The sequence below is a fragment of the Syzygium oleosum genome, unplaced genomic scaffold (assembly GCF_021117445.2).
Source record: "Syzygium oleosum isolate NSW1041296 unplaced genomic scaffold, Sole_v2.1 Sole_v2.42, whole genome shotgun sequence".
Lineage (NCBI taxonomy): Eukaryota > Viridiplantae > Streptophyta > Magnoliopsida > Myrtales > Myrtaceae > Syzygium > Syzygium oleosum.
In genome coordinates this window covers 1,947,581-1,967,584 of record NW_026607526.1, presented here as the reverse complement: position 1 = coordinate 1,967,584, position 20,004 = coordinate 1,947,581, and the positions used below count along the sequence as shown (strand labels likewise).

Sequence of the window (20,004 nt, the reverse complement as noted above, 5' to 3'; positions counted from 1 at the left end):
TCAAGTCAAAGATGCGACACATCTTATCCTCCCACGCGGTCATTAAAGCTTGTCATGACCCAGAAATTTTCCAAGGAAAAGTATGCAAACCATTCTTTAAGTTAGTTGACAATTGAGGACATGAAAATGATAGAGAAGAAGGCAGGCACCATAGCTGATTCAATCATCGCGACATAAAACCAATCAAGTTTTTCATGAAAATTGAATGTTCAATGATAATGATGGACTGTAGGAGTGTATGCGGAAATTTATTTAGTTTATTGTGTGGACATGCACTCAATAGATGTGATCAGTTATATTGTGTGCTTCCTATATTGAATCACTTGATTTATTAGTCAGAAGGCATTGATTTTATATCTTCCCGGTCCATGTGCAAAAGGTTTTGGATATCTATTCTACAAATAGGAATAAGTGCACTAGAAAGTGTAATCGAGTTCCTAAACTTTCAAAAAATACAATTAAATTTTAAAATTTGTTAAATTGATGCAATCAAATCTTTCAATTAAACCCATCCAATTTAACTAACGAAAAATGCCGACATGACCTTTGTTCTATTACTTTCTTAAGACAAATGGTATCGATATGGCTTCCACCAAGTGCTACATAAAAAAACTCGAAAATTTAAAAGAAAGAAGGATAACAAGATTTAAAATAAAAATAAAAATAGGATAAAAGGAAAAAGGATAAGAATTGAAAAAATAAAAAGATAAGAATTTAAGGGGGGTAAAAAGGCAAAACCTTGTCGCTCGAGTTTCATGGAGCTCGGCCATAACTGCCAACTCTCGGGCTTCTTCAAGCTTTTGGCCATGGCTACTTGAGTTTCGTCCAGCTTGCAACCATTGCCGCTTCAGCTTCTAGGCTTCTTCAAGTTGGCGGCCATGGCCATTGGAGTTTCGTTGAGCTCGCAGCCATGGCTGCACGAGATTCGTCAACCTCAGCCATGTCCACTCGAGCTTCTTTGAGCTCCTAGCCATGGGCCATAGCTGCTTGAGTTTTGTCAAGCTCAACCATAAGCACTCCGGGTTTCAAGGTTTTTCAAGCTCGTGGTCATGGCCAATCGAGCTACGTCGAGCTTCACCATGGCCGTGAAAGCTTCATCAAGCTTTCAGCCATGGCCGTGAAGAGCTTCGTCGAGCTTGACCGTTGAGATAAATTTTTTAGCTAAGCTGAACCCGCCTGGGTGGCGCTGCTGGAGCGCGCACTCTTCCTCTCGCAAAAGGTTGAGTGTTCGAATCCCGGGTGCCGCAGGGTGACTTAACCGGTGCACGTGTGTGGTGGCTAGCACGTGTCGCCCCCAGGGTTTACCTCCCGGCTGTCGGCCGTGCGGGGGTTCTCTGGGTCATCAAAAAAAAAAAAAAAGACTTAGTGTTAATTCTAAGTTGGTTCAATTTTTTTGTAAGGCACGAAGGAACCGATAAAGCTCTTTCCGGGCTACAAACGTAATTCCTCGTATTTCCTCCAATTTTCAGAAAAAAGAAAAAGAAAAATGATATTATTGCCTTTGAGTGCTTTCACTGCAGTCTGCTTCACCTATTTTTTTTTTATTTTTTGAATGATCAAAATCGAGAAGGTGGGCTAGGTGTTGGGACTATTTTATTTGGCTGAAAGATAGGTAGAGGCTGTGAATTTACTTCCTGCAGTCTTCTTGTTGTTGTTCTTCTTTTTGACAATTCAAAACGAATTAAATATAACCGTCATTTTAATTTATTTATGCAAAGTTGTGCTTTAATTAATTTTTATCTTTTAATGATTAGGGGCAATTGTGCCATTTTTTACCAAATGAGGTGGTTTTGGCATATGGGGGATTGAAAGGACATGATACATCCATAATAACTTTTTCTTGACATTATCAGTACCACTACCACGAAGCATTTATCTCTTGAGACAGCACAATAAAATAAATGTCTATAGGTTAAAAGTGGAGTTCATCCTATAAATACAATCTCTAAAGCTAGGCGAGAGCCCTGTGACATTCTTAAACTGAGGAACGCACTGACATCATTTTCTGTGTATTTAGTCATTATGAATTTTATGTTAAGGCTTAAAGCCCCCATTAATTTTGACTTGCTATGGTTCTTAGATTACTTATTCGGTCTCCGGAACAGCATCTTTATATCTCACTAGGCTCCAAATCGCGACTGCTTAATCAATGTAAGATATATCAAACTAGGGCCTAGTTGTGGTGTACCTGTCAAAATATGTTTCAAGTTTGAGTCGGTTAAATGAATGATCCGAATTGAATTACTCGGTATGTGAAAGTTCGAAAACAAATATACGGAAATTTGATTTCCGTAGTTGAAGTCAGCCAAGAATAAAAGGGAGGGGCACACAAAATTACCTTTCCCCTTATATGTGGTCCAACTGACTAAAGGCTAAGTCCAAGCAATATCCATGATCTCTCAATTTCGTAGATCTTATGTTTGTTATTATCATTAGGTTAACTCATTTTCTGAAGATTAATAGACATATTTCACGGTACCAACTGTTTGTCCAGTTAGATAAATTATTTATCCTTTTTTTTTTGCTTAAATTTCTTTTGAGGAGTGTTGAGGGTATAGAATTGGGAACTTTATGTATTTAACTGACTAGAGATATGAGATTTATTATGTGTAGACTCATTATGCACAAAGCTTTCTGTTCACGCAATGACCTTCCTGGACTTGGTCCTCCACTACCACTGGAGGAGACTTCATATCTGGGAAACAAACCAATATGGAGTCACCAGCTGGTTTCGATATATAAATTCCTTACATGCCTTAACGCCTCCGGTAGGTGCAAGAGCACGTCTCCAGCAATTTGAAGACTAAGCGAAGCATATTCTAGCAGAAGAACCTTATCCGTAACAATGACTCTTCTGCTCAGATTATTTAATATAGTCAGAACAGAGAAGAGTGTATTGCTTATTGTTGACATAACAAGTAATCGAAGTTAGAAGCGCCGTTACTATCATTTCTCCTATTTCGGACAATTCGTCGAACACTTTCTTAGCAGAATCAGTAACCTCTACAGTCCGCGGCAAAATTGAAGTGGCCGTTTCAAACACCATTCGGCTGGCCCTCGGAATCTGTCACCCATATGCATTGTTGTTCAGCCTATGGCACCGTCTTCGGAATCGCTGGTTTATACTCCATTCATCGCCATAAATTCCAAACACAAAGAAGTTTCTATTCATTCAATAGTCGTTGAATTGGAAGTTTCTTTCCTTCCATTTTTTCTTTTTTTGTGCAAATTCACGTCTAATTTCCTTTAAGCATTAATTTGAGTTGATGGAAAGAGAGATACAATGGAAGTTCTTTTTCCTTCCACTTTTTGCAAATTCACGTCTAATTTCCTTCCAGGGCTAAATGTGTTGGTAAATATCTTAAAGACGTGGTTGATGTTAATGACTTTCCGTGGTGAAGGATCTGCAACTCCGGCGTCTCTCCTTCCAAGCACCCCGTCAGTTTCCACTTACCCATTACTCGTTAGCATAATCACTTTAATGCAAAAGCAACATGAGGATGATGGAAAAGAAAGTCGGTTGGGTAACTCAATTTCTCTTTCCATCTCCATCTAACATGGATGAGATTTTGCCTCTTTACCCCCGACAAAACGCTAGACTCGTTACTTATTTTCTTGGTCAAGAACTTGGCCAATACTCTGAAGCTAGGTCAATGCAAAGACCTTTTTCCTTACGCAGATTTGAAAAAACATATTGCAATTTTCTCGGTCATCATATCGAAGGAGAGATATGATGGAAGTTCTTTTTCCATCCACTTTCTGCAAAATTCACGTCCAATTTCCTTCAAGGGCTAAATTTGTTGGTAAAAACTATTCGATAATCCGTATTCGATCATCTTAAAGACAGTGATTGATATTAATGACTTCCCATCGTGAAGGATCTGCGGCTCCCGCGTATCTCCTTGTTAATTCACTATCAACCCCTCCTCTCCTCTCCTCACCTCTCAGCTTCTTCTGTGTTTGTAATGATTTATTGAGCAGGGCGTCCCTCCTCCCAAGCATCCCGTCAGTTTCCACTTACCTTTTTGACAGGGATGTCCATTATAGAAAGTAAGTGGCAAGACATTGGACTAAAATTTATGCTTCTTTAATGCAGAAGCCATATGAGGATGATGGAAAAGAAAGTCAGGTCCAGTCACTCTCAATTTCTCTTTCCATCTCCATCTAACATTGAATGAGATCTTGCCTCTTTACCCCCGACAAAACGCTAGACTAATTACTTAATTTCTCGGTCAAGAACTTGGCCAATACTCCGAAGATTGGTCAATGCAAGGACCCTTTTCCTTACGCAGATTTGAAAAAACGGATTGCAATTTTCTAAAGTCTGTGGTAGCTTTATCTGATGATGTTAACCCCAAATTCAAGATCCAATGAGAGAGAGGGACGGAGGCAGAAGTGGAAAAGGAAAAAGAAAACCAAGGAAAGAAAAGGAAGGGGCAAAAAATGACAAAAATCGAGAGTAAATCTAGACTGTCTAATGACACGTGGTGAGATATGAACTTCTTAAGTGAGAAAATATAACATATTGGATAAATCTCAATTCTTTGAAAATTAGAGAATCTAAATTCTCAAACGGTGGTTTCGCGGCCCTCCCAAGATGAAGTTCATGATGTAACCCTCTTGCGAGGTAGCATTAATATTTTGCTCAAACTTTCCCACACCCTATTCGTAACTTGGTTTTTCATTTATTTTCAATCAAAAGAAATTAGAGTTTCACTAACCTACTCTAGGCAATTAGGAGCCGAGTAAGGCACGAGAGGCAGCCTTACTCCATGATTGTACGCTTACAGTGATTTAGCAACTGCCTCTTTATATATTACATGAATCAATTTTAAGATATTTTTTTAGGGACTTTAATGTTAACTAAGTAATTGAGCTTCTTTATCCAATTGATGTAGAAGAAGATTGCATAAAACAACGTTTTTTTTTTACTAAAAGAGAAAACATACAGCTAACGGGCATTAGGCAAAATTAGCGTAACCAAGTCCCCTAATCTGAACTCTTTGGTTTGTTATTTGTGTTGACTGTTAAAAAAAAATTAAATGAAATCTTTAAATATGGAAGTTAAAGAAACATGCTTTTATGTATTGGTTAAAAACGTTTGCAATATATATAAATTACCTTATATATCTGAAAAAGGTTTGAAAAATATATTAAGTTTGTAATATCTAGTATCTCTAATTATATATAAGAGAGGTTTGTTTTTATCATTGGGCCGATGCTGAGTTTTTTTAAGAATAATCTGAATATTGATAGACACGTATATAGAAGATTTTCGTGTATTAGTGATATGCAATTGCTCTTTGAGCAATTTCTATAATATAAAAATATGATCTCATAATTTAGTTATTCATCCATTAAATTAACTGGGTGTTACTATCCTCATCCACGCATACCTAAAATCATCCCAAAATGATCGGAGCTTCCCCCTACGACACAGCAGATGAGATACGTGGAAATTGTTGGTGCCACACTTTTGTGCACCTCTCTTATACCAAGCTTCAAAACTTGACGTCTTTTCATTATATTAATCGTAATTTTGTTTCTCATTCGTTCCCAAATTCCAGATGGCAGTTTCTGGACCAAGGACCATTAGATTGGTCCTACATGGGAAATTTGCTTTGTAGTGATTTCATAACCTGTCAAATTCTATTTTCTAATGGCACTATATAGCAAGATATAGGACGAACAAACAATGTTCTTATACGTATAACCGTTGCAAAGTCATATTAATAGAAATGATGTAGTTGCTAAATTTGGAATATATTTTATACCATGCTTACATTGATTCTCATTGGCCTCCCTTCTCATCTGCGTATCTTTGTATCTCCTTTATAATTCATTTCATTCAATAATAATTGCTACTTCACTTATTTTTGCTTATGGCATCTCGACTCCCCTAGGCTAGTAGCCTAAACAAGCCCAAAAACAAAATTAGAAAAATCTACCCCAAGGACTAGCCCATCTAAATCGTGCATGAGAAATATGGGGTCGGTTCAGTTGGGCCAATTCAGGCTTTCAACCTCTTGATGGCTCGTGAATTTTATTAAGTTTTAATTTTCATCTTTAGCATCACTAGTGCTGGAGAGGTGGATTTTTTAAATTTTCTTTTTTTTTTTATCTCTTTGATGTTGAATGGACTAGGCTTGTCCGTAAAAGTTGTCCCCCTAATTTATTAGTAACATCCAAAATCCTTTAGCTCGGAACTATTCAGTAGACCGGGTAATAAATTCCCAATGAATACATTGTTATTCGGATACAAACATTTCAAAACGGTCAAGTTGGTAATTCTCGGTAGGATATCCAGTGGCTAGTGCATCTAGCATATCTCCTGTGAAGCCATGAGTCGACAAATCTAAATTCATAACATCTTCATGTCGCCCACTGAAGTAGGTAATCTACCTTTCATTATGTTCCGTAACAAGTGTTGACACCTAAAGTTTTGCCGGCAAGTCAAACATGTATTTTTGCTATATGCAATTGAGAAATATAAGAAATAGTAAGAAAAAAAATAAATAACAAATAGTAAAAAAGGTCACAATTGAAAGGGCCGGGTCCAATTAAAGAGCAGCCCAGGCCATACCAAGCCCATCAGAGGAAGCCTCGGCCCAGAGACCAAACCCATTAAACCCACAAGCCCATTAAGCCAGACCTGATCCGCTATCCACACTCATGGTGATTCCCCCCTCCATCGTCCTCAGGCCACCGGTAGCTACCGTCGGTCGTCCATCGCCGGCCACCAGACGCACGCGGTCATCACAGAGAGCGCGTACGCAAAGAACAGAGCACGGGCACAAGGGGAGCTCGGGGGAGAAAATTCTCTCTTAGAGAATCGGTTTCCGGTGGATTCTCCATCTTCATCCCCTCTCAGTCGCGTCAGTTACAACCACCAGTAGCCGCCTGATCGCCACTAGTTACACCGCCGTGAAGAGGCTCCGTTCGCTCCTTTTTCAAAATCATCGCTGCTGCCGAAGTATTCAATCTAGGTCTATTCCTCCCTATGACGGCTCTAGGTCCCGGCGTTACTGTCCATTGCGATCTCTTTCCTTCAGGCGATCATCAATCTCGACCAGAGACGGCTCTGGCAACGTATCCCTCTTCCATGCTCTGTTTTGGCTTCAGCTGAGCATGTTTCGGTGCATGATCGTTTATCGCCTGTCCACCGATTCGTCGATTTTGTCTCTGATGATGTTTAAATGAACACCTCACTTTATACTCCTCCGCGATTTGTTGAATGTTCTGTCCCCAGCACTTCGAATTTCATGTTCATCAGGTGTTCGATGTTTTGCCCAAGTGATTTCCGGTATTGATTTGCTGCTTCTGTTATTAGTCAATCTGAGAGTATTCTAGTGCAATTTTCATGGTTATTATTTGACGCATCGATCCTAAGATATGATTCCTGATTTCTTGCTTGCTGGTCGAGAACCATCACGCATGAGGCCAGTCCAATTTGGGTCTTCTCTATATTGGCGTCAAGCTTTGAACATCTGCTTGCTCCTGTACATGTTGAGATCTTGCCTCTCGCCTTGAGTTTATGTACACCGGATTTGTTTCGCAAGAGAGAGAAGGTGAATGCGAATCGGAGCATTCGAGAGAGTTTGGATTTGGATTTTCTCGTTCGTTGTTATGAAAGAGCATATAATAGTTAATTAACCAGCTTCGTTCGAGTTCTCTACTGTTTTTTGGTGGTGGACGCATAAAAGGCACACTTATAATCGGATTTGGCTTTTCTGGTTCGTCGTTCTGAAAATCATGCAGCAGGCCTTCTGTTTTTTCGTTTTCGAGTTTCGCTTGGTGATTATCTTTTTGTAGGTAGTTTTTCTTTAGCTAGAATTAGATTTTGACTCCGACTTTGAAACTAGCTCACGAGTTCATATATCCCGGACCTCAAATGATAAAAGTTATGTATATTATTTGCTCGACTCATATCATGTTCATTTACTGTGCTTTATATTTTGTCGTTCTTTATGTGTTTGAGTAATATAAGGTTTTCAGTTTAGCTAGCGGAATTTTTAACCCCGGGCTCATAACAAGTCCATGTATGTTTTTTCGCATTTTGCTTTCATAGTCTATTCTTTTGTGCTTTATCTCGTTTGGCATGTGTCTTTTATTATGATTGGTTTGTTATGATTATTGACTCGTATGATTGATTGAAAAATGCTTTCGCCAATAACCATCATAAGACATTTAAATAGAACATACCTAGCGACTTAAAACGAAAAGACCGCGTAATTCACGTTTTTTGCATTAAAATGAGTTAGGTACCAAAATAACGCTAATTAAATGTTAGTATAATCAAGTCACCGAACTTGGATTTTTCTAGCTTTTTTCCTATTTGGCTCAAATAGGCTAGTGAGGACTCCAAATTAGATAAGATCTCATCGTTTAATCAAAACTGAATCATCCAACGTCGTGCACCGTGGGATTTTGGAGAACTCTTAGGCTGCGTTTGGTTGACCGGATAAAAGCCAGGATATGATATGTTTTATCCTATCCTGTGTTTGGTGGTGGTCCATAATAGGATAAGGTCGGATATAGACCGGATATAGCCCGGATAAAAAAATCCGAGGGGAGTGGGATAGACCTGGATAGGATTTCTAATGCCTATTTTTTCAGAAACCCTACGCTCCACTCGTCATCACCTTCATCCCCACACCTTGTGCGCTTTCACCAAAAAAATTTCTTGGCTTTTTTTCCTTCACCGACTCCTCCGGACCCATGAATAGCAAAAAAAAAAAATTATCATATCCGACTTTAAATTCGTAGTCCACCAAACAGTGGATAGGATATGAACAAATCCTAGGATTTCTTATCCTATCTTATCCAGTCCTATCTTGTTTAATAAAAATTTCATATCTATATAAATAAATACATTTAGTATTTATATTTATTATATATTTTAGGTATATTAGTGTAGTTTACTATTTAATAAAAATTTATTAGAAAATGATGGAAGGGGAAAAAAGAAAAAAAAAAGGAAAGAATTATAAAAGAGAGGGAAAAATAATAAAAAATAAGCAAATAAAAATGAAATGGATAAGAGTGTCATGAGAGATTTTTATTATCTCCATTTGTGCAATTTTTAGGTTCATTTATACCGATATGACATTCATTGAAAATACATACATCGTAAGATATGAAAATACCCAACTTTATTACAGTAATTCACTAAATAGTATATAGGATATAACAAATTCCTTGAATTTCATATCCTGTCTTATTTAGTCCTACCCTAATTAAAAATCTAGACAATCAAACGCAATCTCGTTGAACGAGAGCAAGCACCTCGAATAGAGGGACTGCTCGTTCCCGTTGGACATATCACTAGACCCGCTCCCCTCAAGGGAGCCATGAGGGAGGATTGCGACAAGTTCTTCATCAAGTAAATCACAAAGGTGGGGCTCAAGTTGAAGACCAGTGGTTCAGCAATTGGGATATTGCTGTCATCCTAGCTACAGTCCATGCCTTTATCCTCAAATTGGAGAAATTTGCAGTGCCCAATACTTTATGTTAGTAGGATTCTTGAAACAGTAAAACCTGGTTGGTTTGGTGTTGCCGGTTGCAGCCATCAGATAATTCACATTTGGTGTAACATTTACAAAAATTTATGAATGCTGGATTGATTTTGGTTGTAAATAAACTATCGTTTCTGAATTCTCAACCAGATCAAATCTCCTAATATTCAAATTAGCATGACAAGGAATACAATACAAACACTATAGGAGTCAAGCATTCAAAATGCATAATCAAGACTCAAAATGCTTACAATCCTATTAAACAAAAGTTCTCCACCGTTCATCGTATTATTTCATCACAAAATGCTTAGAAGAACATTATCTACTGGGGAAATGATGGGATAAACTTATGAACGAGCCCGAACAGCACGTACCAATAGTGCGAGTTTAGATGGAGAAAAAGAATCACCCCAAAGAATGCCACTACATATGATCCTGCAAAACTCCACAAGAAGGCTTCTCTCCAGGAATCGTCCTCCCTGGTATAATTAAAAGATGGCAGTGTCCCCCGTTTCTGATTTGAGCCATGACAACTTGTTAATGGTGGTCCACAAAGAAGAGGATTACCTTCATAACTTGCTTCCCCAAAAGTTCCAAATTGATTTTTTTGATCTGGTGTCTTGCCTGATAAGTTATTGTGAGCCACACTAAAATCTGACAGCGCGTAAAGCTCTATTAGTTGTGGAGGGATGGGACCGGTTAAGTTGTTGTAGGAGAGGTCCAAGCTCTCTACATTCTTCAAATTGGAAATTTTTTTCGGGATTGGTCCTGTCAAATGATTGTGTGACAGGTTCAATGAGAGAAGTTCACTCAAGTAGCCAACTTCTGGAGGAATATACCCCGTCAAATTGTTTTGCGAGAGATCCATTCCCGACATGAGTTTTAGAATATTGCCCATATAAGATTCCAACCTTCTCTTTGTCATGAAGTTCACTTCTTCTAATCCATTTGTATAAGTATATGTGTCATCCTCTTTTCGAAGATACAATAAACGGTAATCGACCTTGTAGTGTGATTCCCATGCCTCTTCCCAGCTTACCATGTAAGAAGATCTTGACATAGGATTTCCAAAGCTTCCGAACGTCAAATCGTTCAAACAAGAATGAATATTTCCAGAAAGATTATTATTGGAGAGATCTAATATGCTCATATTTTTCAATAGACATAGATCCAAAGGGATTGAACCTTCAAAATTGTTTCCTTGCAATAGAAGAAACTTCAACTTGTGAAGTGAACCAATCCAGCTGGGGATCTCACCTGACGGTGCATTGTGTCTAAGATCCAATGTGACCATATTTGAAGCTCTAGAAAGAAACTTAGGAAACTGCCCAGCAAGCGTGTCATTAGTTAAATGCAAGAACCTCAAAGTAAGTGTAAAATTGACACAAGGGGGTATATTTGGCCCAAGGTTGTTACTTGAAAGGTCCAAATAATCGAAATACAGTAACTTGCAAAAGCTCAATGGTAAAGGACCTTCGAATAAATTACTCGACAAGATAAGCGCATGACTACTAATATCTCCAATCCAATTGGGAAGTGTTCCAGATAGGAAATTATGACTTGCATCCAAAATGATCAAGGAGGAGCTATTTAATATATCAGGCGATATGTCTCCTGTGAAAAGATTATTATCCAGATGCAAATATCTCAAGTTTGTCAAGTTAGTATACCTTGGTAGCATTTGGCCTTGCAAATTGTTGTTGGATAGTTTCAACGTAGAAAGTAATGCACAACCTTTAGCCAGTGTCTCCGGTATTTCTCCTGTGAAGCCATTATTCGACAAATCCAATGCATCCAGTTTTTTCATATTGCCAATTGAGGGAGGGATTCTACCTTGCAATAAGTTGTTTGATAGGTTCAAATATCTCAAATCCGGGAGGATAGAACCAATTCGAGATGGAAGCTCTCCTTCAATAATATTAGCAGACACATCGAACCACCACATGCTGAGAAGATTCAAATTGGAAGGCAAATGAAATGGACCTGACAAATTATTGCCTGTGAGTTCGAACTGTTTTAGAAATACATTGTTGTCCAATAGCAAATTTGGAAAATTTCCTGTCATTCCATTGTGGTTGAGTTGAACACCTCTTAGGTCATGCTGTTCTTTCAGAAAGCCGGGAATTAGGCCATTTGCGTCTTTGTTGATCACACAGTTTGATAAACCAAACATCTTCAGTTGAAATGAAGGAAACCGAGTGGGCTCCTCTGTATTTACTTCCAGTCGTTTATGGTTGTCGATGAGGTGGAATACCTCAAGGTTAGAATTATTAGCCAGGGAAGCAAGAAAAAGTAAGCCTTCAAAAGCATTTCCAGAGAGCTCAATATATTCAAGTGACTTGAGATTATAGAAGAGAGATGATGGAATGGCCTCGCTAAAATTGTTATCGTGAACATCAAGCACACGGAGCGAGGTCATATTGCACAAGCATGAAGGAAGAGGACCCCAAAATCCATTACGACTAATATCTAACTCTTCAAGGTTCCTCAGTCTGCATAAGCCTGTTAAAGTGGACATTGTAACTATAAGGATCATCACTAAATTGTACTTACACTCGAGATCATAGTTAATGTCGAGAATGGAGGATAGAAAGAGGCTATCTATATAGGGTAATACCACCAAAAATCGTAATTTGGTACACCCGTGTCACATTTAAGCAAAACTAATTTTTGTGTCATAAAAAATCCAAAACCGGTACACTCCTATCACAATTATACCCATGCCACATTTACCTTAAATTGTGTTAAAACCAGAACTTTTTAGGGCTAAATGTGGTACAGTGCCCTAGTTTGGGGTGAACGTGGCACTGATATATTAGTTTAGAGATTTTTGTGACATAAAAATTAGTTTAAGATAAATGTTAAGCGAGTATACTAGTTTGGGGTAAATGTGGCACTATATCAGTTTACGAGGTTTTGTGGCAAAAAAATTAATTTGGGGTAAAATGTGGCACGAGTATACTAGTTTGGGGTTTTTGGTGGTAATAACCTATCTATATATTATTCAACTCTTTCACAATTAAAGGTATCATGCTATACAATTTTTTGTAATTATCCTTTATATTTCATAATTCATATACATGCACTATCATGTTAAATAGAGCCCTTTGAAATCAACTTTTTCTTCAATAAACTGTTTGTATTAATAGATAGTTCATTATTAATTTGATGATTTCATCTGTATGTGAAATATGTGTTATCAATCTTATTTAGATCATTTTAAATCATTTGTTTGTTATATATGGGCTATAAAGTCAGGTTATATTTTATGGATCTTTTAATATCTTTTATTTATTGAATATAGAAAAAATGCTTTATCAAACCGGTATCCATACTTAATTCAACTTGGTTTGTTCTTATCCACTTAAGGTTATAGGAATAATACCAAATATAAGTGTTTGTTTTTACCGGGTGTAACGTTCTAACCAAAAGAGTCATCGATAATCATGCACTTACTGTAATTCATTTATGATATTTGGCTAAACGGGTAATAAAACCCTCACAACGTATATCATTTTCATTCTATAGACTTTTTACAATAATAGGTAGTCTTTTCTATTAATTTGGCAACAGTTGATTTTTTATTTTTTAATATTCATATTTTTTAATATGGATCAGTTTCACAAATACTGAAAAAATGCCATAGAATTTAATTAACTTTGTTCTCGGCTTAGTATTATCAATGGAAAAGTCATTTGAAATTTAATTTTTTGCTATATTTCCACAACTTATGAAACATTTTCTTCCCCTCATCAATCTTTCAACTCCTGATTTATGATATTTTACTAAAGAAATAAATATTAGAATTTAGTAAACGTGAGCTCCTCTTTTATTTCACATCTACTCCGATTGGCATAATTTAAGAAATCATACCCACATCATCTTCTTCCAGAAACATAGCACTTTTCGTTGATTTAAACAAATATTGAGAAAATATGACATTTATTGGTAGCAATACATGGAAAAACATAATTTTAAAACATTTTTTCAAAAGAAAATGGTGTCTTTAATTTTTTTACGTTTTAGTATTCATGTACCAATTAGTTATTCTTTTGAGTTTTGAGAAAGGCCCTTCTGTTCCCGCCTAACCCTATTAAACTCCCACGAGGAGCTAGTAGCCATTTACGAAATAATCTCTGGTTATCATATTTTGCATGCATTTAAGAGATTGGTTAGATGCACCAGATGATGGATTCAAGGATCACTATATGTTAAAACAAGTAATATACGTAGTAAGTCAAACCCGACCATTAAATAGGACAATCGTTTCCCCTAGCTAAAATATACTAAACATATCAAGACAAATGTGGCACTACTATTGATGAATCGTATACATAGTGATGGTAATGATAATGTTGAAGAAACTGGATTTGCATATATGCTTTTAATATATGAAAGAGACGCATGGAAAATCCATTGCAAAACTTGATATCAGTGTAATATAGTAATCGGGAAATTGAGACAAGTTTAGTAGGAAGAAATATAAAATCATAACTGGGCAAAAGATGAAAATTGTCATACTAAAAGAATAATTTCATAAATTATTCGTTCTAAGTGGATATTTTAAAGGAAAAAAAATTAATTTTGGATATTTTCCTATCAAGACAATCAAACAAAATTTTACAACAAATGAAAAATCAAAGATTTGTGAAATGCATGAATTCTACTAATGACACATGCAGAAGTTTGACCACCATTTGGATCTAATCCGTAAACTTAAGATATTGTTTGATTTTGATTCCTGATTAACTTTCACATATAATTATTGTGACATTCCGAAATTTCACCCAATTGGGATTTATGAAATGACTGAGTTTATTAATGTACTTGTAGTCAGTCTCGTCCGGAACTGATCATTCCTGGGATACTAACCTATAGGGAAAGGCTAATTAGGGATTTAAATTCGTACGACTAGAGAGATTCGATCGTGAGCCGACTTTTGATCAGAAAATCGTCGAGATGACATTTTGAGCCAACAAGGGCCAATCTTAGGAGAGTGAAGGGCCGATTCGTCATTGTCACACTAGTGGATCACGAGTGATTCCGTTTGACCACGAAGTGAATTGACGAACGATCCAGAACCTATACCGAACGATCGTGCCTATCGGAACTAGTGATTGATCTTCGCGATTTTATTGACAACCGAGGTTGACACGATCAGAACAAACTTGCACGTGACTTGATTTAGTATCAGTCACGGGTCGATTATGCGAATTTCCCCGAAAGCCGCCCGTTAGTCTGAGATATGCACAAGTTACATTATATAGAATTCAATTATTAAATTGAGACTAAATTGGGCATCAAAAAATTAGGAAGTCACGGCAGAACATTAGGACGACGTTGCGGTTGGAACGTGGAATTTTGGATGTGCCCGAATCCTTCAGAAAAATTCATTTTCGGCAAGAGAATGGGAAAGTGACCATTTTACCCTTGGGAATTTCTAAAGGGCTAGTTTTATGAAGCAAGGGCATTTTGGTAATTTTGCCCCAAAATTTGGAAAAGACACTTTTGCCCTTGGACTTTTTGAGAAATTACAAGATTGCCCATGGATATTTTGGATAAGATTCGATCTGGGCCGTCGATTTCAAGATAAGATCGAATCTAGACCATCGGATGAAAAGATTAGAGAGGGGCATTTTGGTCATTTTGCAAAATTGGGTCAAAACTTGGTAATTAAGTCAAGACCCATTTCTCTCTCTCCTATTGTCGGCTCCACCTCCCTCTCTCCCTCCCGATCTCTCTCTCCCACCGTGAGCTTCCCTACCGCCGGACGCCGCCCTCGCGCCGCCGCACCACCCGTTCGCCGAGCCCCGCCGCGCCACCGCCGTTCTCTCTCTCTCTCTCCCTCTTGGTCTCTCTTGGCCGTGAACTAGCCGAGCCGCCCAAGCCACCGCCGCTCGCCGCCGTTCGCCGGTCGCTCGCCGCTGCTTGCCGTACGCCACCGGTTTCGCTCTAGCCGTGTGAGTCTAGAGCCAGGTAAGTTCAATCTAAACCTCGCCTAGTTTATCGGGTAAATTTGGACCCGTTTAGACGCGGTTTGATAGAAATTAGGGGCTGCACGGAATAACGGGCCGTAGGATTGAATTCGGGAATTTTTGGAGGAGTCGTAAAGGCCGAGTGTTGGCTGTGAATGGCTGTTCGAGGTGCTGTGGGTGCTGTTGGGTACGTGGATGGTACCGTTAGATCCGGCTCGGAATTTTATGAAAGTGCCGTGAAGAGCCGGGAATGAAATATTTTGATTTTAAGTGTAAAAATGGCAGATTGATGGCTGTCTTTGTGCGGTTCTATGTGCTTTGTGATGTGCCGATGGACATATGATTTGTCTTGTTAGGTCTGGCTCGGAACTTCGTGAAAGCGTCGTGAAGAGCCGGGAGTGAAATATGGTGATTTTGAGGGCGAAAAAGGGTGATTGATGGCTGTGATGGGTTGTGTTATGTGATGTGGGGTGTTGTTTGTTGTGTGGTCGGTACCGTTAGGTCTGGCTCGAGATTTTGTGAAAATACCGTGAAGGGCCTGAACTGATTTGATAATGTTTTGGTGTGGAAAAATGCCAGTTTGTGTGTTGCTCGTGTGTTTTGTGATATGACTGTGTGGTTGTGATGTATTGGGTGCAATTGTGTGCACGAAATTTAATGAGAATGTGTGTGAGCTTGAGATTGGGATCGGGCCGAGGCATTATAAACTCGGGTCGCGATCACGTAGGCCTGTCGCATTTTGCGCAGGCTAAGGATCGAGGAAATGGGAAATGAGATTGGCCCGGGGCATGATCAGCTCGGGTGAGAATGGGATCGGGCCGAGACGTTCTAAAACTCGGGTCGCGATCACGTAGGCTTGTCGCATTTGGTGCGGGCTGAGGAAGTGTGAATGTGGGATCGGACCGAGGCGTGTGATGCTCGGGGCGCGATCGAGTGGGCCGAGGCATGTTGACGCGGGCCGGGAAAGTGTTTGAGCAAATGTGGGTTCGACGAGTGGATTGGAAAGGTGGTGTGATTGATGTGTGAATTGATATGTGGAAAGTTCGCATGTCGTGACATGTGCGTGAGAATTGTTTGTTGTGATTGAGGACTAATGTGCAGGTTGCATGTGCTGAGAGTCCAGGTATGTGTGATTGTGGATTGTTGTTTGTGTGGATTGATTGGTTGTGTGTCTGGACATATATGGAATTACGTGGTAGCCTAGGTAGGGTTTAGGTTGCAACTTATTGAGAAGTGTCTCATGGTTGTTTCAACCAAACTATTTCAGATCACCCGCCTGAGCAATGAACCAACCGCCACCAGAACATTTTGGTATAGTCATGCACATTGATAATAATTTTGTGGAGTACCCAATGGATGAGCCAGTTGAAGAGCCTGTTGAGGAAGAGCGAGAGGAGATCACAGGGGAGTCGGGGGACATAGACTACCCGATTGAGATTGGGGCTGAGTCAGAGTTCTCAGTGGAAGTGACGATCCAAGAGGATACAGATCCGAGTGCTAGCGAGTTGGATTCAGAGTGGACGCCGTCTCGAGGACGTCGGGGTTAATGAGGAGGCTAGCAGTAGATGTTGAGGAGTACCATTTTTGGAGAGTAAGGTATCTACCCCTTTTGAGGTGTAATGACAACAGGTGTTGGTAGGTGTGCATGTATATTTGGGGAACTAAGTTGACAGTGGAAGGGTACAAGTGTGCTAGTAAATGGATGTTGTATATATATATGGTAATGTAATGTTCTAAAAGTTGGCGGTTTGGCGTGTTAGTTTATTATAGTGTTTTCCAATTTTATTGTCCGGGATAATATGATTGTTTCCGTCGCGATTAGCTCTAATGGAATCTTTAGGTCGGCGACGTTTTCCTGGGACGTTGCACTGATTCGACCTGAGTAAGGGATGTCGCGCGCTCGATGGGGTTCGGGGCGTGACATCCCGGTTTAATTGGTATCAGAGCAAGGACAACTCGATTTAAGATGATCAGAGCTTGGAGTGATAAGGAGTGGAGACCCAGGATAGTGATAGCTGGTTGGAGAAACCTTAGCGAACCATAGATATACCTAGTGCTACACGTATTCCAGACTGTTTGTTGTGATTGTGAATGATTAATTGTAATAATGGTTGGAGTGCAGGTGCGTCTGGACTCGAGGTAAGTGCACGAACCCAATTGATGTGGTTTGGTGCTGTATGATTGATTGCCTGTTAAGTGGATTATTGTGTTAATTCACTACCTAGGGATAGACTGGATCAGTTGGCCTAGGTCTCTAATTCCTGTATGGAATTATAGCAGGCAGTAGAGTGGTAGAAAGCTGGTACGATGAGCAGTGAAGGAAGAGGTGTAGGAAGAGTCCCAAGAAGGGGCGCAGGAAGGGAAACTAGAGGTCGAGGTCGTGCTCGAGCTAGAGCGGTAGAGGACCTCGGATTGGGTGCTAGAGCGATAGAAAACCCTGGAATTGATGCTGTAGCTGTAGTGGATCCTAGAGTTGATGTTAGACCTGCAAAGGATCCTAGAATGGAAGCGGTCATGAGGACCCTAGAACAGATCGGTAATCTGATAGGCTAGCAGACTCAGGAACGAGCTGCTACAATTGCCCAAGCTGCCGAGGCCGCTGCAGCCGCTATTGTTAATAATAATGGAAATCAAGGGCAGGGGCAAGTGAATGTGAATAGACCAATGCACTAACTGGTCGAGCAGTTTATGAAGCTAAAACTGCCTAAGTTCTCTGGGAAAGGTGATCCTAAGGCTGCACCTCGATGGGTAGAAGAACTCGAGAAAGCTTTTGAGGTGTTAGAGTGTACCGATAACAAGAAAGTAAACCTGGCAATGTATCAATTACAGGATAACGCGAATGATTGGTGGAAGGCCACTAGGGATAGGGTGTTTCCCGAGGGTATGGCTCGGACTTGGGCTGCCTTTACTGAAAGCTTTTATGAGAAATATTTCTCGGCCAGCGCTAGGGAAAGAAAGTTAGTCGAATTTATGAGACTCCGCCAAGGCCAAATGACAGTAGATCAATATGAGGCGGAATTTGTGAGATTGTCTAAGTTTGCGCCGAGAATGGTGGAACATCCCGGTGACAAGGCGCGAAGATTCCGGGATGGATTGAAGGCTGACATTCGCAGCCAGTTATTATTGATAAATCTGAGGACATATGAGGAGATATTTGACAAGGCTCAAGTCCTGGAGTGTGATCAGGTAGACAATCGTGTCCGAGTATTGGGACAATTGTCGTTTGGGGAAGACGCCAATGACGGATAACCGACGTTTTGTCCCTCCTGTTAGAAAAAATATTGGGAAACCTGCCCGTTTTCAGAATGGTCCATGTCAGGTATGTGGAGAAAGGCATGGGAATGGACCGTGTCCGAGTAGGAATATGGTATGTTACAGATGTGGCGGAATGGGCCATCAAGCAAAGAACTGCCCTAATAATAGACAGGCTAGACCGCCAGCATTACCGCCGCCGCCTAGAGTTGGAAATCAGGTTGGGCTGCCTATACCCCCGAACCAGAATAGGCCACCGGCCCAAGGACGAGTTTATGCAATGGCTAGAAGGGAAGCAGAAAATGCGCCAGGCGTGATCACAGGTACGGTTTCTCTCTGTGATCATGCTGCATATGCTTTATTTAATCCGGGGGCATTACATTCATTTGTGTCTGATTAATTTGTTAAATTGACTGGTATGGAGCCGCGATTACTTGATGTTATGCTATATGTTACCACCCCATTGAATGATAAGATTTTAGTTTTGTTGGGGTGTCCGGACCGTAAGATTGTGATTGGTGATAGGGAAGAAAGAATTGATTTAGCTGTTCTGGAGATGTACGACTTCGATGTGATAGTAGGTATGGACTGGCTAGTTAAGCAGAGGGCAATGATGGATTGTGGTAGCAGGGTGATCCAATTTAATCCTGTTGGATATCCAGAATTTAAATTTGTGGGAAATCGAGGTTCCTCCTCGATTCCTTGGATTTCGTCACTAGAAATGATGAAATTATTGAGTGAAGGGTGTGAAGGATTTCTAGCAGCTGTAGTTGATTCGAAGGCTGAGGAGCCAAGGCTAGAGGATATAGCCGTGGTGCGCGATTATCCCGATGTCTTTCCTCAGGAACTGTCGGGATTGCCACTAGAAAGGGAGGTAGAATTTGTAATCGAGTTGGCACCCGGAACCGAACCAATCTCGAAAGCACCTTATAGGATGTTGTTGTCAGAATTAAAGGAATTAAAGGTACAGATGCAATAATTGTTAGATAAGGGATTTATTTGTCCCAGTGCGTATCCGTGGGGAGCGCCGGTGTTATTTGTGAGGAAGAAAGATGGATCATTGAGGTTGTGTATAGATTATAGGCAGCTGAATCAGGTGACAATTATAAATAAATACCCCTTGCCGAGGATTGACGATTTATTTGATCAGTTAAAAGGGGCTTCGGTGTTCTCCAAAATTGATTTGAGAATGAAATATCATCAGTTGAGGATTAGGAAGGAGGATATACCGAAGACGGTATTTAGGACGAGATATGAATACT

At 39.7% G+C, this 20,004-nt stretch overlaps 1 protein-coding gene across 1 annotated transcript; it reads right to left on the bottom strand.

Annotated features, from left to right (window-relative positions):
- Positions 1–9,938: 9,938 nt before the first annotated feature.
- Positions 9,939–12,033, bottom strand: LOC130136123 (receptor-like protein 15). The gene is made up of 2 exons (XM_056306201.1): positions 10,083–12,033; positions 9,939–9,994 (listed from the first exon to the last, which is right to left on the bottom strand). The coding sequence occupies exons 1-2, from the start codon at positions 12,031–12,033 to the stop codon at positions 9,939–9,941; spliced, it is 2,007 nt and encodes a 668-aa protein (XP_056162176.1).
- Positions 12,034–20,004: the final 7,971 nt, after the last annotated feature.